The sequence below is a fragment of the Balaenoptera musculus genome, chromosome 1 (assembly GCF_009873245.2).
Source record: "Balaenoptera musculus isolate JJ_BM4_2016_0621 chromosome 1, mBalMus1.pri.v3, whole genome shotgun sequence".
NCBI lineage: Eukaryota > Metazoa > Chordata > Mammalia > Artiodactyla > Balaenopteridae > Balaenoptera > Balaenoptera musculus.
In genome coordinates this window covers 137,718,452-137,731,989 of record NC_045785.1, presented here as the reverse complement: position 1 = coordinate 137,731,989, position 13,538 = coordinate 137,718,452, and the positions used below count along the sequence as shown (strand labels likewise).

Here is a 13,538-nt window from a genome sequence, read left to right as displayed (position 1 = left end):
AGCAACAATCAGCCTTCGGCCAGCAGCAGAGCGTCTTAGAAGAGGCCCCCTGGACCCTTGATTTTCAGCTCACTGGTGGCGGGAAAGAGTTAATACCTCTGGCTTCTTTGCGCCCTGGGCAGCCTCTGGGTGCAGAGGAGGGTAGCTCTGGGCTGTGGGGACTTCCCCCTAAGCTGCTGAGCTCCGGCCAGAGGAGCAGGGAAGCACTTAGTGAGGCTGAAGACGAAAGTGCGGGAGGAGTGCCAGGCGAGCTCTGCTCAGGGGCACCTCCTGTATCCTGCCAATGAGGATGGGCGTGCAGACTGTGCCTGGGAGCTGAGCCGCCGCCCGCTGGGTGTAGGCTGCTTCAGTATTTACCGAATGTGACAAGCAGAGAGCAGAGCTTTCGGCGGGGCCGCGTGCTGCCCGGCTCAAGTGGTGGGAGGTGTGTTGTGCATGTATGCAATGTGAATATGTGTGTTTGTGTGCGTGTGTGTGTGCGTGTGCAAATGTGCCTCTGTGTTCATGCACACATGCCCTTCACCCGCCAAGGATTTGCTTGCTAAGAGAAAGATCTACTCTTTCCCCAGAGCTCCTTACCCGCAACCTCTCTGACTATCCCGTTGGCAAAGACCCGCAGGCCATGAGGACTGGTCAAAGACAGTGAGTATTGCTTTGGCTTCTCTCTTTCCTCTCTGGGTGCCCGTGTGGGCTGATTGCATTATGCATATTTAATTAACCTGTCTCTCCATGCATATTGATTGCTTTCTTCCCGCTGAGGCTCTTAGTTTCTCTTCCCCTCTTTATAAATCTTTGCTCTTTGCTTTTAACCATTTTTTTTTCCTTGAGTATCCTCGCTTTCCAATATGTCCCACCCTGTCTGCCCCAGAGTCACCTGTAACTTGATGCCCACTTATTAGGGCACATGTAGCATGGTGCCATCATACCCTCGGCCTTCCTGGGCTCTGAGTAACCCCAAAGTCTGTCCCCTAGAAGTCGAGGGCCAAATGGGATAAGAGCCCCTAGGTGCTGGGATGAATGAGAAAGGTGGGGTCAGAGTATCCTGCAGATTCTTACTTAATCGACTTTAAGTTAATATAAGGGGTGGTGGAAGGGCTGAAGGGCAATGATGGCCAGTGCTGGATTTGGAAGAGAGAGAGGCAGACATCTCAGCAGTTCTCGGAAGCCAGCGTGGATTAGCAGTAGGATGGGAAAAGCGACAAGGCAGTGACAGGAGACCAGGTGATAACTGCCCCAGGTGACCTTGCCTGCTGTGAATGTGGGTGATAGCACCTGCTTCTGCTGAGCCCCAAGGTAATAAAGGAGACTTCCCTCTCCTCTGGGGCTGTATCCCACAGGTCAGAGAAAACGAGGCTAAGGTACCCCAAACAATGATTTCTAGAGACCCTTACAGCTGTAAAGGGCTTTGATTTCCCGACTTCTGGGCAAGCAGGTGTATGCACAGTTAGGACAAAGATTAAGGAAATGTCCTTGCTGTCAGGGAACACAGCCTTGGCTCGGTCTCCCAGAGATGAGCCTTTACACGAAGTCTAACTAAATTTTTTCCCCAGTTTTAACAAAGCAGTCTTTTAATTTGACTGATTATAGTATTATTAGAGAAGGTTTTTTCAAAAGTATTTGTGAAATGTTCTAGGTAATATCAAAATAATTTCACCTGCATAGGTCGTGTTGGAACCTTATCTATCTAAATTAAGTTTCTTTTAAAATGGATTCTATGTTTGGTGTCACGGTTCCCCAGGGGAACCCTTTATTGGTGGGCTGCTCTCCTCATGTGTTTCTTCCTGTCAGTTTCTTCTGTGGGAATGAAGGGTTTGATGCTCTGAGAATGGGACCCTCAGGAGAGACAGATTATTAGTCTATCAGGCCTCCACCTCAAGACCCCCTTTCCCTGATGCCCTTCCTGCTTCGGGTCGGGAACAGGTCAGTCTGCAGAATGTGGAAGGTCAGGCAGCCTCCATGTGGGCAGGAAAGAGTGACTTGCATATTCATTTCTTCAGCCTGTGCCTGTGATCCCTGCAAAGGAGCAAACCTGAGTGGTGACAGTGCCTGACAAGCCTCCCTTGGAGTTCTTCCAACCTTCCTCCCGCTCACGCCCTCCCCAGGCTCCGGCACTCCCACCTCTGGGACACGTTCCCTTGGAGGGAGGTGAGAAGCAGCCAATCAAAGGATTCTGGAGCAAGTGCTGACCACTCCTCCCCCACCCAGGGCTGGCTGGTCACTTGGGTCCCACTCGAGTAAGACACAGAGAACTGTAATTTTTGGCTTGCCATGCCTGTGCTTTCCTCCCCGGGGGCTCGTGTCCCACTTTACGCTGATGGCCAGTGGTTGGGGAAGCAGGACCTCCTGACCAACAGGCAGCAATGTGAAGCCACCCAACAACTGGTCCTCATTCACCGCCGGTTGGTCACCCTTGCTCAGGACCAGCAGACATTCGTGGGGCATGGGGTGGGGTGTGGGGGGAGGTATTCCGTTGGCAGAAAGTCACCTGCGAGGAGGACTTGTAGTGCAGTCAGATAAGAGAGGGGGCCCGCTCTTACAGCAGATTCTTTGATTTTAGGTGAGAGGACGTGAAAGGGTAAATCCCTGTGCCCCGCAGTCTTATCTCCCGCCCTGACGTCCCTGCACACCAGCCAGAGGGTTAACTGTAAGCGGGTGCCTGTATGGCCGCTTTACTGATGCCACGCAGGTAACTGATACTAACCTCTCTTCTCATCCCTGCCACTTTCCTCTTCCTCCACCTTCCCACCTCCCCTGCTGTCTGAGCCTGCTCCAAGCCTCCTAATGCCGTGGGTGGGCCACTGGCGTCCGTCCCCCAGGCCTCCTGTGTGGACGGCGCTGTCCTTCCCCGGGTGCCCCTTGCAAAGTTGGGGCCTTGCAAGCAGCATCTGCAAGGCCCTCCCGCACTCTGCCGGGACCTATGGGGTGGGACTGTGCATGAGTGTGCATGGAACCATTTAGGGGTCTCTGAGTTTCCGGGGTAGAGAAGAAACACGAGGGCAAGTCTAGTCTTTTTCTTAAGTGACCTTAACCTTTGACTCTTGCTTCTGCTCCTATTATTTCAGGCCTGTCTAAAAGGTTAAGTCTCAGACAAGATGGAAAATAGAACTATTTTGCCCCAAAGAATATTTTGCGGAAGATTTTTGCGAACTATCTGGGAGACTTACTGTTGTCTTGGTAACAAGTAGCACACTTTCCCCTGGCCCCTGCTAAACCTTGTTAAATGGCTTGCATGGATGTGCCGTTTTTTGAAATCCTCTTAATTGCCCTTTAGGGGCATCGACCTGACTCTTCAATGATTGATGTTTCTGAGGCACCAAGGAATGAACCGACTCACTCTAAGTCGGTTCTGGCCTGTGGTGCAGCCTGGGCAGGACCTGCACTTGAATTCATGGAATGTGATGACTCAAGGGCCCTTAATCAGTTGCCGCAATAGCCTAGTGCTGGGGCACCCCGTGATTTGTAACAGTGAGTGGACATGAGATGCTCACTGTCAAGGAAGGGAGAATGGCTGTAGCCAATATTTTGAAATGCCAGGAAATCGATGGTTTCACAATGCACCTGGCTGAGATGAGCGGTAGGGGCACAGATTGTGCAGAAGAGGAGATATTTCTGAGAACTTGAATGTTCTGGCCTTAAAAGACTCCTCGGAGATGGACTGTGGAATACAAGTGTTGTCCATCCCTGCCAAATGTAATACCATCCCCGTAGACATTTGTTGGATAAGATTTCTGTGAACAATTACCAGGGTCAGAGATGAAAACCCATTTGAAGTAAAAGAAAGAGCTTGAATTGGATCTAACATCTCTGCCCAGGTCGAGGATTTGAGAAAATGAGGAAGGGAAAACCAGGCTGGAAGAACTTCCTTTCGACAAAGAGAATGACATCTTCTAGGACAATTTCCATGGAAAACTGTTACCAGTGTGCATGTGGCAGTCCCCTTTTATCAGTCACTCTTAAGTCCTGATTATCCCAAACCCCTCCCTCTTAGCTTTACCCTCCATCCGAGGAGTTGCCATGGTTAAAGGCCAGGGGTCAGTAAACTTATTCTGTCAAGAGCCAGGGAGTAAATATTTTTGACTTCATGGGCCATACGGTCTGTGTTGCAACCACCCAGCTCTGCCCTTGTGTTCAAAAACAGCTTTAGACAATATGTAAACAAATGGGGTGTTGCATTCCAATAAAACTTTATTTACACAAACATGTATCTTGCAGGGCTGTAGTTTGCCAATCTCAGTGAAAGGTAAAAGTGGCCTAATATTAAGAGTCAGAAAGAGACATCAGCATAATTTCTCACTGGATCTGCCACAACAAATAACTACTAAGTGTCTGGTCCTTAGGAGAATAAAAAATATGAGAAATCTAAGCATGCATGTTACAATTTTACATATGTTGATTGAGATAAACCAAAATATAAATAGGTGTATGAGAGCTTAGTTAAGTGAAAGTGCTGACAAAGGGCACCCTGGTTCTTAATGGCTGGTTGTACCCACAGCTCCTCCCCACCTGTAGGCATCAGTCCTCACTGGTCTGTAGCCATTCATGTATAGCCTCAGGTTTGTGGGATCGGTAGGAAGGACCTGAGGTAGAACTGACCTGCCCTGAAGCCCCATACTTTGTCTGTGCTCTGAGATTCTATGACATGCATCCCTGTATCATGCAAGCATCCCTCTGCTCTCCATATGGGTACCACTGGGGCTCTGTAATCAGGAGTTACTGCTGCTGCTGCTGCTACTTTGCCCTCCTAGTGGGAGGGCAAAATGTGGATTGTTATTATGTCATCACTGTATTTCCTTTCCCCACAGAGAATCCTAATTTAGAAATTCTTCCAAGCTAACGACCTTCATTGACTTAGCATCAACTTGCATGTCAGCTTTAAAAAGCCTTAAGCCTCTAAGGGTAGGGGACCTATTACTATTCCGGTAGTCAAGATGGGGAGTGAGTATTGCCCTTGATCCTCTAGGTGTTTCTCCTCTTGTTTATGAGATCTTCAGGGGCCACCTGGGGAAGAAGGGGAGGGGGCAGTGCTGGCTCCTGCCACAGCAACTCCAGGGGCGCTTTATGGGGCTGACAGTTATTATTATGACAGTTCCCCATCCTTCTGCCCCTGTGCTTGTTGCAGGAACAAAGGGATGAGGACTCGACTGGGATGCCTGTCTCACAAGTCCGACTCGTGTAGTGATTTCACAGCTATTCTTCCCGACAAACCCAACCGTGCTCTGAAGTGAGTAATATGGCCACACAGCATTCCCGGGGTGCCGACCATGGGATGCCCACTGTGGGACTATACAGCCTCGTCTTCTCTGGTAGATGGCTGAACAGATGAGCCGAGTGACAATAATTTCCTGCCTCTTGGCAGCTCCTTTTATATCTCTGAACATGAATGAAAAAATGTTATATTCCTTTTCAAAGTGTATGGCTTAACGATCTCAGAATAGGGACCCTCCTTTTTCTCCTAAGAAAACCATATCATGCACCCCACTCTTATAAAGCTGCAGTGTAGGATACTTCTTGGTTCTACTTAGTTGTCAATCTGAGCTTCTCAGTTTGGAAACAAATTACTCAAATCTACTCTAAAATTCTGCTTAGGTTCAGATAAACTGGATCCAGTGCCTATACTGTGTTAAGTGATGTCACAGATGGTACCTCATTTAACCCTCACGAGATTCTGTGATGGGTGCCGTTATTCCCATTACAGATGTGAGGAAGCTAAGGTGACAGTAAGAGATGGAGTCAGGAGCTCAGCCTAACTTTTTCTAAGTCCAGTTTCTTCCCATTGTTACTGTGACATATTAATTAATTAATTAATTAACTAGAAGTATAGTTGGTTTACAGTGACATCTTTATTTTTATTTTTTTAGATTTTTTTTTTTTTTTTTTTTTTTGGCTTGTGGGATCTTAGTTCCCTGACCGGGAATTGAACCTGGGCCCTCAGCGGTGAAAGCCCAGAGTCTCAGCCACCGGACTGCCAGGGAATTCCCCTACAGTGACATCTTTAAACGATGCGCTTTCTTAGTTTTGCTTTTTAGACTGAAAGCCAACATATTAAACTTACAGAATTCCAATCCTGAGATTTTTCCATCAGCTGCTTAAGAATATATACATTTATAGCGACAGGATTGTAGGAATCCAGGTATGATCTTCATTTGCCCTCCATTGTTTTGATTTATTCTCCTGAGCAAATCTCAGTGGTGGCTGAAGGAGAGGAGGTCGTTTCAGAAGTATTCAAGACAGATGTTTCTTCTTTCCTAGGAGACTATCCACAGAAGAAGCTACGAGGTGGGCAGATTCCTTTGATGTGCTTCTCTCCCATAAGTGTAAGTAGAATTCAGGTTTCATCAGGTCTCGGCAAATCAATCATTTTGTAAAAGATGCACCAAATACCTGCCATGATCCAGGTACTGTGCCTGGTGTCCAAGACAGCTCCAGTCTCTGCCCTCACAGAGCCTCCTGGCTAGAGGACCTATAGACAAGAAAACATAATTTAAATGCAGTGGGAAGAGGGCCCTTATTTTGTATTCTGAGCTGAAAGGATGGTCCCAAGGAGCCTTCATGTTCTCAGCAACTTTAGCAAGAAAGAATTTGGCTTAGGGCGTTGCAGTGATGTGCTCAATGGGAATGACAGTCTAGATTCCATCCAAAGCTTGTTTTATAAACTGAGATGACCTCCCCCCAAGTCACTGGAGAGCCTCAGGTTACTAATCAGTCAAATGAATATTCTATGCATTTTGTTATTGACTTGAGTTGGCAGAGTTTTGAGTTTTCTTGTCCCTCCTTATTTGGGGGGTTTACTACCCCAGCTGTACTATACCCCTCAACTTCCGACTGGGTACAAGTTTTATTGTACACACTTCTGCTATCCTTCCTCTTCCATTTTCCCCTTTCCTCATCTTGTATGCCTTCTGTTTCCCACAAAGGCAAAAAGAGTTGTGCACTTTGCAGCGTGGGAAGGGCATTTTGATGGCGGCCAGACTTTTCAGCTCTTGCTTTTTTCTTATCATAAGCAAGTCCAAGTTCCTTGGGCTTTACATCCTAGTGGCATGAAAAACATGGGAGTGGGAGAATAGGAGTCAGGAAGTGTCTTTTGAAGAGAAAAGAAGGTTTTACACAGACATTCAGGGCTCCCCATAAATTCATCTTGCTGATATTAGAAGTCCTGATTGATCTGGGAGCAGAATGGCTTCTTTTAGTTTACAGCGTTGTTTCCACTTACTTGGGGGGCATAATTCTGATACAACAAAGTGAAGGGCATTGTCTGGTACTCATGCTTGTGTTCTCGATTTTGAACCAGCTCGGCTACCAGATAGTTGATGGCCTTGATGGAGTCCCTCAGTCTTCAGAAAATGTCTTTAGAAGTGATTTTGCTTTCATCTGGATGAGGAGTTCCCTCTTACTATGCCCCTCATCCTAGTACTAATTAACGAATGCTTTTGACTAGATTTTTAAAACAAAATGCAAAATTTAAGAATAAGCACATATCGTAGCAAGTAATTTTGTGAGACAAATAGTCATTTTAGTGTTCTATGGATTACACTTAGGAAAGAAAATAAAGCAGAAGAGAACAGCACATGTAACATATGGCTATACCCCCCAAACAGCAAACTTCTGTGGTGAATCTGCCGAGGTAATGGAATATGTACGATAATACTTAGGATTTGATAGTTGTTTTTTATGGGGTGATTCTGACTTATTTTCTGGAATCACATTAGGCTAAACAAGTGTCACTATCAATTTACACCTTCTTTCCTGGCTGGATTTGATTCAAGGTCATCTTGAAGTTTGGTTTCTATTTCAGCCTCATGATTGACTCAGTTTAAGTCACTGAGGCCGTTTCCTCATTCTTAAATGGGGATGGAAATACCTGTGTGCTACCTGTCACCTGGGTGTGAGAATCTTCATGAGAGGACAACTTTAGATGATTTTGGGTTCTCTATGCAAAGGTGTTTTGTAAGAATATGGTGGAGTTTTTCAAAAATGATGCTTGTATTTCTCAAATGAAAAATAACTGTGGCTTGAGAATAAAAATGCAAGTTTCGCTGCCAACGATTAACGTGAAGCCTTTATAGACAGAGTTTATGATGGTAAAATTAGTGGATGGAAGCTTACGGTATGTTTGGATTTCTGCAGTGGCAAGACCCGGTGATTTAGAGGTTTAATTGTGTTTGTTTGACTCAATGACTTTGAGAGCTAAAGACACTTGGTTCTGCTTCTATCAGGGGTGCTTTGGGTTTCCAGGAATGCAATCACAATTTTCTGAGTTGGGGATTCCACTAAGGAGTGTTACAAGCCAACACCAGATTGCTTCGCTTCTTTGTAAAAAAAAAAAAAAAAAACCAGTACAGAAATAAGCTTTTTGAACTTTGAAGTTCTGTGCTCCTTCTTGGAGTCTGATGCTCGTTTTTATTTCTGTTTAGTACGGAAATAAAAAGCCAATGGAGTGAATGTCTTTGAGAAGCAAGGGGCTTTTATTCAGGGGCCTCTGGCAGAATTGCAAGGTTCCCGTGAAGCTGTGGAGGGTCAGAGCCCAGCCTACCTCCAAGAGTGTTGACAACTTTCCGCAAGTCTAATTAATTTGGGTTAGTACTGTGACTCAGTTGGGGCTGATTAAGCTTTTGCAAAGGGATTACATGTGTGCTGGTCTCTTACGAGGGACAGCAGTTGATCAGAGGTGTGCAGGGCTTTCAATTAAAACAACAAAGTGTCCTAAAAGAAAGGAGAATGACTGAACGACTGGGCCATGGAAAAACGCGTGTTAGTCTAGAGCCCACTCCCTGGTAATTCTCCAGGCAGCTGTCCTCCCTGAGTTTTCTATTTCGGAAAATTCACATAATTGTTCTTGTTCCCATTCTCAGTTTACAGAACATCTCTGCCATCCTGCTCTGCCTGGATGTTTAGGGCACTCATTTACTCTAAAAAAGGTGTCCTGAGTCTTCATTACGGACAAAATCTATGCTAAGCAGCTGATGGGAGAGGGGCCCCAAGATGAACTGGACAGTCCTGCCCTGGTGGAGAACGCAGGTTTCCGAGAAAACAGACATAGATACAGATAACACAAGAAATAAGGCCACGTGCTAAGACTAGGGGGCCTCAAGATTTCAAATAGAATCCTGACATTCAGTGTTCCTCTTAAATGCCACCTTGTCGATGTTAGACGTCCTCACCGATCCGGAGCAGAAGGGCTGCTTTTGGTTTAGAGCATTGTTCCATTTAATCAGGGCGTGTACTTCTGCAGAATTAAGAACCTGACTGGTAGTCAGACCTCTCGATTTTGACCCAGCTCTGCTGCTAAATAGCTGGGCAGCCCTGACGGAATCCTTCAGTGTCTTGGAAAATCTGTTTCCTCATCTCTACAGTGAAGGATCTGGATCCAAGGGGGCTGGATTGAGTTCTGCCCTATTATTCTAGGATGCTGTCTGTAGCAACCACCAGGATTGGCAGTCACTAGTCACCTACGGCAGGTGGTTTGAGACCATGGTGCCTGCAGGGTTATGTAAAACTGCTTGAGAGGGCTTCCCTGGTGGCGCAGTGGTTGAGAATCTGCCTGCCAATGCAGGGGACACGGGTTCCAGCCCTGGTCTGGGAAGATCCCACATGCCGCGGAGCGGCTGGGCCTGTGAGCCACAGTTACTGAGCGTGCGCGTCTGGAGCCTGTGCTCCGCAACAAGAGAGGCCGCGATAGTGAGAGGCCCGCGCACCGCGATGAAGAGTGGCCCCCGCTTGCCACAACTAGAGAAAGCCCTCGCACAGAAACGAAGACCCAACACAGCCATAAAAATAAATTAATTAATTAAAAAAAAAAAAACTGCTTGAGAGTTGAAATGGCTTGAGCAACCCGATGAGAGGCGAAGGTACCTGTGTTATGAAGCTTTCTCCTCTCCTTGGCAGGATCCCACTGGGCAGGGATGCACCTCGCGGGTTCAAATCTCAGGAAAAAAAGAAAGCAACTTTTACTATTTTTTAGAATAAAAAAATCTGGAACGTAAATATTTGGGGAGGAATTTTATTTCCAATTACATTTGCTTACAAGTGCAGTGCAGAGCTAAAGCTGCACCAGTGGAGGTCTGGGAGATAACCACTTGCTAAGTGCTCTTTTTTTTTTTTTCCTAACTAACAAATGAAAAATGAAATTGAAAGTGCTGATGGCTTCATTAGATAGGGAGGGATTTCTAATGTGTGTTAATTTGGCATCTTTCTCCTGTTCATCCAGTGACAATTATAGACTTGCTGTCTGTGTGTGTGCACCTAGTCTGTCCCCAGGGGCATGTGTGCATGCGCCCACCTCTGCAGTTCATACTCGGGAGAATGAAGGCTCCCAGCTTGTGGGAAATCTTTTCTGACAGGTTGCTGGAGAGCACAAAATTCTGTGTCTTCTGCTTTTATTCTTCATGAGGTTCAGGCATATGCTTGTTATTTGTCCAGCTTTTAGTAGGACGTTCAGTCCTTAACTCTGAATCAATTCTCCCTCCTTCCCTCTGCCCCTCCCTCCTGTCTTTGTTTTCTGTTTTTTTTTTTTTTTGACGTAAAAGTTGAAATTCATCCCAGTTTTAAGGTGAAGGTGTAGACAGAGTTTCTTCCCTCTTTCTTTCAGCCTGATCCCCCACCTGGATGACAGAGCACCTCCCCCTGGGCCTCCATGTGGTCCTTAGCTTTGTTTCATTGTTTGCAGCGCATGGAGGGTCCATGCTGACCCGTCCCCGCCAGGCCAAGGGAAGGCTAGGTTCATGGAATAGTGTAATTGAAAGCTGTTTTACATTTGCAGAGTTAGTATTCATCTCTGAGCAAAAGAGAGCAGTAAAGAAGCTTTTAGTTTAAAAAAAATTAGCCCCTTTGGGATAACGATTGAGATATAGAAAAATAGAATGAAGTGACCTGGTCACATAGCAACCAAGCAGAAAACCCCACACAAGCAAACACTAAAATTATCAGCTCATGAAATTCCTTACTTGTTCATGCAAATGGTCTTTAGCTCTAGAATGTACCGTTTAACAAACAGATTTCCACCTGTCACACAGCTCTCCTCACATCCCTCTGCAAGCCAAAAGGTTCTAGAACAGTGTCACTCAAAGTGGGATCCAAGGAAGGCAGCACCAGCAGCTGATGAGCCGATGGCAGCCTGTGAGAAATGGAAATTCTTGGGTCCCATCTCATACCTACTGAATCAGAATCTCTGGGAGTGGGAACCAGCAGTCTGTTTTTGCTCAAGCCCCCCAGTAATGTTGATGTGCGCTGAAGCTTGAGAAACACTGCTCTAGAACACAAGTACGGGAAACTATGAACCTGGAGCCTCCTGGCGGGGCAGGTGGTCTGTGCTTTCAAAGAAACACACTAAAGACTGTACTGCCGTTCTCCAAAGTTCTCAGGCAGCGCATCCCTTTAACGGGACATCGTCCATGTATTGCAGAGTCCACACGTGTAGCAGGCACGGTGGAGAGTGTTCACAGTAAATAAACAAATATGGCAGGTGTGCTTTCTGCATAAAGTGAGGATAAAAGTTAGAAAGAGATACTCGAACTAGAGATGGATAGAAAAGAAACTTCTCCTCCTCCTTGCCACCCTCTCTATATTGCTATAATTTTTATTTGCACCCAGGAACATGGATGCATTTAACCTTTATAGAAGGAGTGCCAAGAATATCTAAGGTAGCTATTAAAAGCTTGTTGAAAAAGGTTTGAATGAAAGCGTTTGGACACGCATTCTCTTGCTTACCAGTTGTGACCTTTGGTAAATTATGTAAACTCTATAAACTTCACATTCCTCATCTGTAAAAGGGGAATGCTTAGACTTACCTTGTAGAGTTGTTGCGAGGATTAAATGTGACTGCGGTTGTGAAATGCTAAGCATGATGACTGGTACATGGTGGGGGGCTCCATGAAGGGTAAATATTCTTATTATTTTTATTATAACCCAACATTAAATTCATGGAGAACGCATGCCTTTCGTGACTCCTATATGCTAGAGATGGTGTCAGCTTCTTGATCCCATAGGCAGCTTGAGGTTGAACTCTGGGGGTAGGGTGGGGTTCACGTCAGCACCACCAGTGGGCTTATTCCAATCTCATAATACCTCACCCCCTTTTGCCACATGAGGTTTTGGCATCCCTTCTTCATACTGTCCCAACTACCCCTCAATGTATGTGAAAGCATCCGTCTGGGATGTAGTTTTTAAAAGTCCAGTAGGTGAATCTGGTATGTTTCCTCTTTGAGAGTCCCTGCGGTGTTGTTATGTCAAACCAACCAGAAAAACATTCCTAAACACTTAATTTTTGAAATCTTTTAGGCTGTGGACTGGTGTCCATGGGATTTGATAATACTTCTCTTGTTTTAAAGGAGTCATTTGTGAATGCTAAACTTTCACCCTATTTGGGGCACATCTCCTTTGTCACCCCTTTAATAAAAAACCCCTTGCCAATTTCTTACAATAGTTGCAGATACAGGCTCTACCACGTTTTTTCTGTTACTTGACTCAGTTTCTGCTTGATAAAATAAGAAGGAACATTGGACTAGGAGTTGTAAGACCCAGGCTCTCCTTCCTCTTCTGTGACCACGTCCTAGGAATAAGAAGCAATGCAACCCCAGGGCCTCACCATTTCCTTGTGTTCCGTGTAGGGCTGGATCATAGGATGTCCCATGTCTTTTCTGACTCAAAGAGTCTAGCAACCAAGTCCTACTACTATCATAATCTATCATCTTGCTATATATATACTAACAAAGTAGAGATCATTGAAGAAAATTACGCAAATCACAAGACTGAAGTACAATTAGCATACTAATTGCTTGCCAGTAAATGTCAGTAACTGGAAATAGTTTGTTCTGTAAATAATCTTCCTACCTAAATCTTCTTAGCCCCAGTTATTTGCTTTAAAACCTTCATTTTATAGATAACATAAAAGAAAGGCTTTGATCCTGGTGCTTTTCTCATCACAAATTTCAAATTAGTGAGCTTGGTTTTGAATCAAAGAGGTTTTGACTTCGTCATTAGTATATGTATCCTAGATTTTATGAATGTATTGTCCTCTCCTCTCCTTTGTCTGACCTTGGATCCATTAACCAGCTTATTTTTTCACAATTGATCAGGGATGCAAGAGGACTCTGGTCTTTGGGACTATACTTTAGCAAGCAGAAAGCTAAAAAAAAAAAAAAAAAAAAAAAATCATTCTTGTGATCTTTTTTTCCAAGCCTGGGAACTGAACTAGGCTCAAGCCCACCCCCAGTGCCAGCTAAATCAGGGCTCCTGGACCTTGAACTGTTACCTAAGCCACCCTCCCTGCTGCACCAGCTGCACTGCTCATTCATAGTGACCCAGTTTCTTTTCTTATGTAAGCACCCTGCATCAAAGAACTAGAGGGAAGATGCCGGCAGCAGGCAGCGTGTGCGGCCGCGGGAGTGTTCTTGGAGATGCTGTGCTTGCTCGGGAGGATGCCGAAATTCTGTCCAGTGTTCCAGGAACTGTGGACACCATCCTTTCCTTTCCTGCGACTCAACAGACACTAATCTCAAAAATGTCTGATGTTCTTAAGTGTCTTGACTTAGAAGGTCATGCAG

At 45.5% G+C, this 13,538-nt stretch overlaps 1 protein-coding gene across 4 annotated transcripts in view; it reads left to right on the top strand.

Moving 5' to 3' along the window:
• Positions 1 to 222: 222 nt before the first annotated feature.
• Positions 223 to 13,538, top strand: part of RGS8 (regulator of G protein signaling 8) — a 29,187-nt gene continuing 15,871 nt past the window's right edge. Inside the window, exons 1-4 of one of the 4 annotated variants that reach the window (XM_036836395.1) lie at positions 223 to 424; positions 570 to 642; positions 5,120 to 5,221; positions 6,250 to 6,314. In XM_036836395.1, coding sequence (XP_036692290.1) covers positions 623 to 642; positions 5,120 to 5,221; positions 6,250 to 6,314 — 187 coding nt within the window. In that variant the 5' untranslated portion in view covers positions 223 to 424; positions 570 to 622. Of the gene's footprint in view, positions 425 to 567; positions 643 to 2,557; positions 2,687 to 5,119; positions 5,222 to 6,249; positions 6,315 to 13,538 lie in introns of those variants that run through there. The other 3 variants (XM_036836385.1, XM_036836375.1, XM_036836405.1) reach the window with 3 other exon arrangements.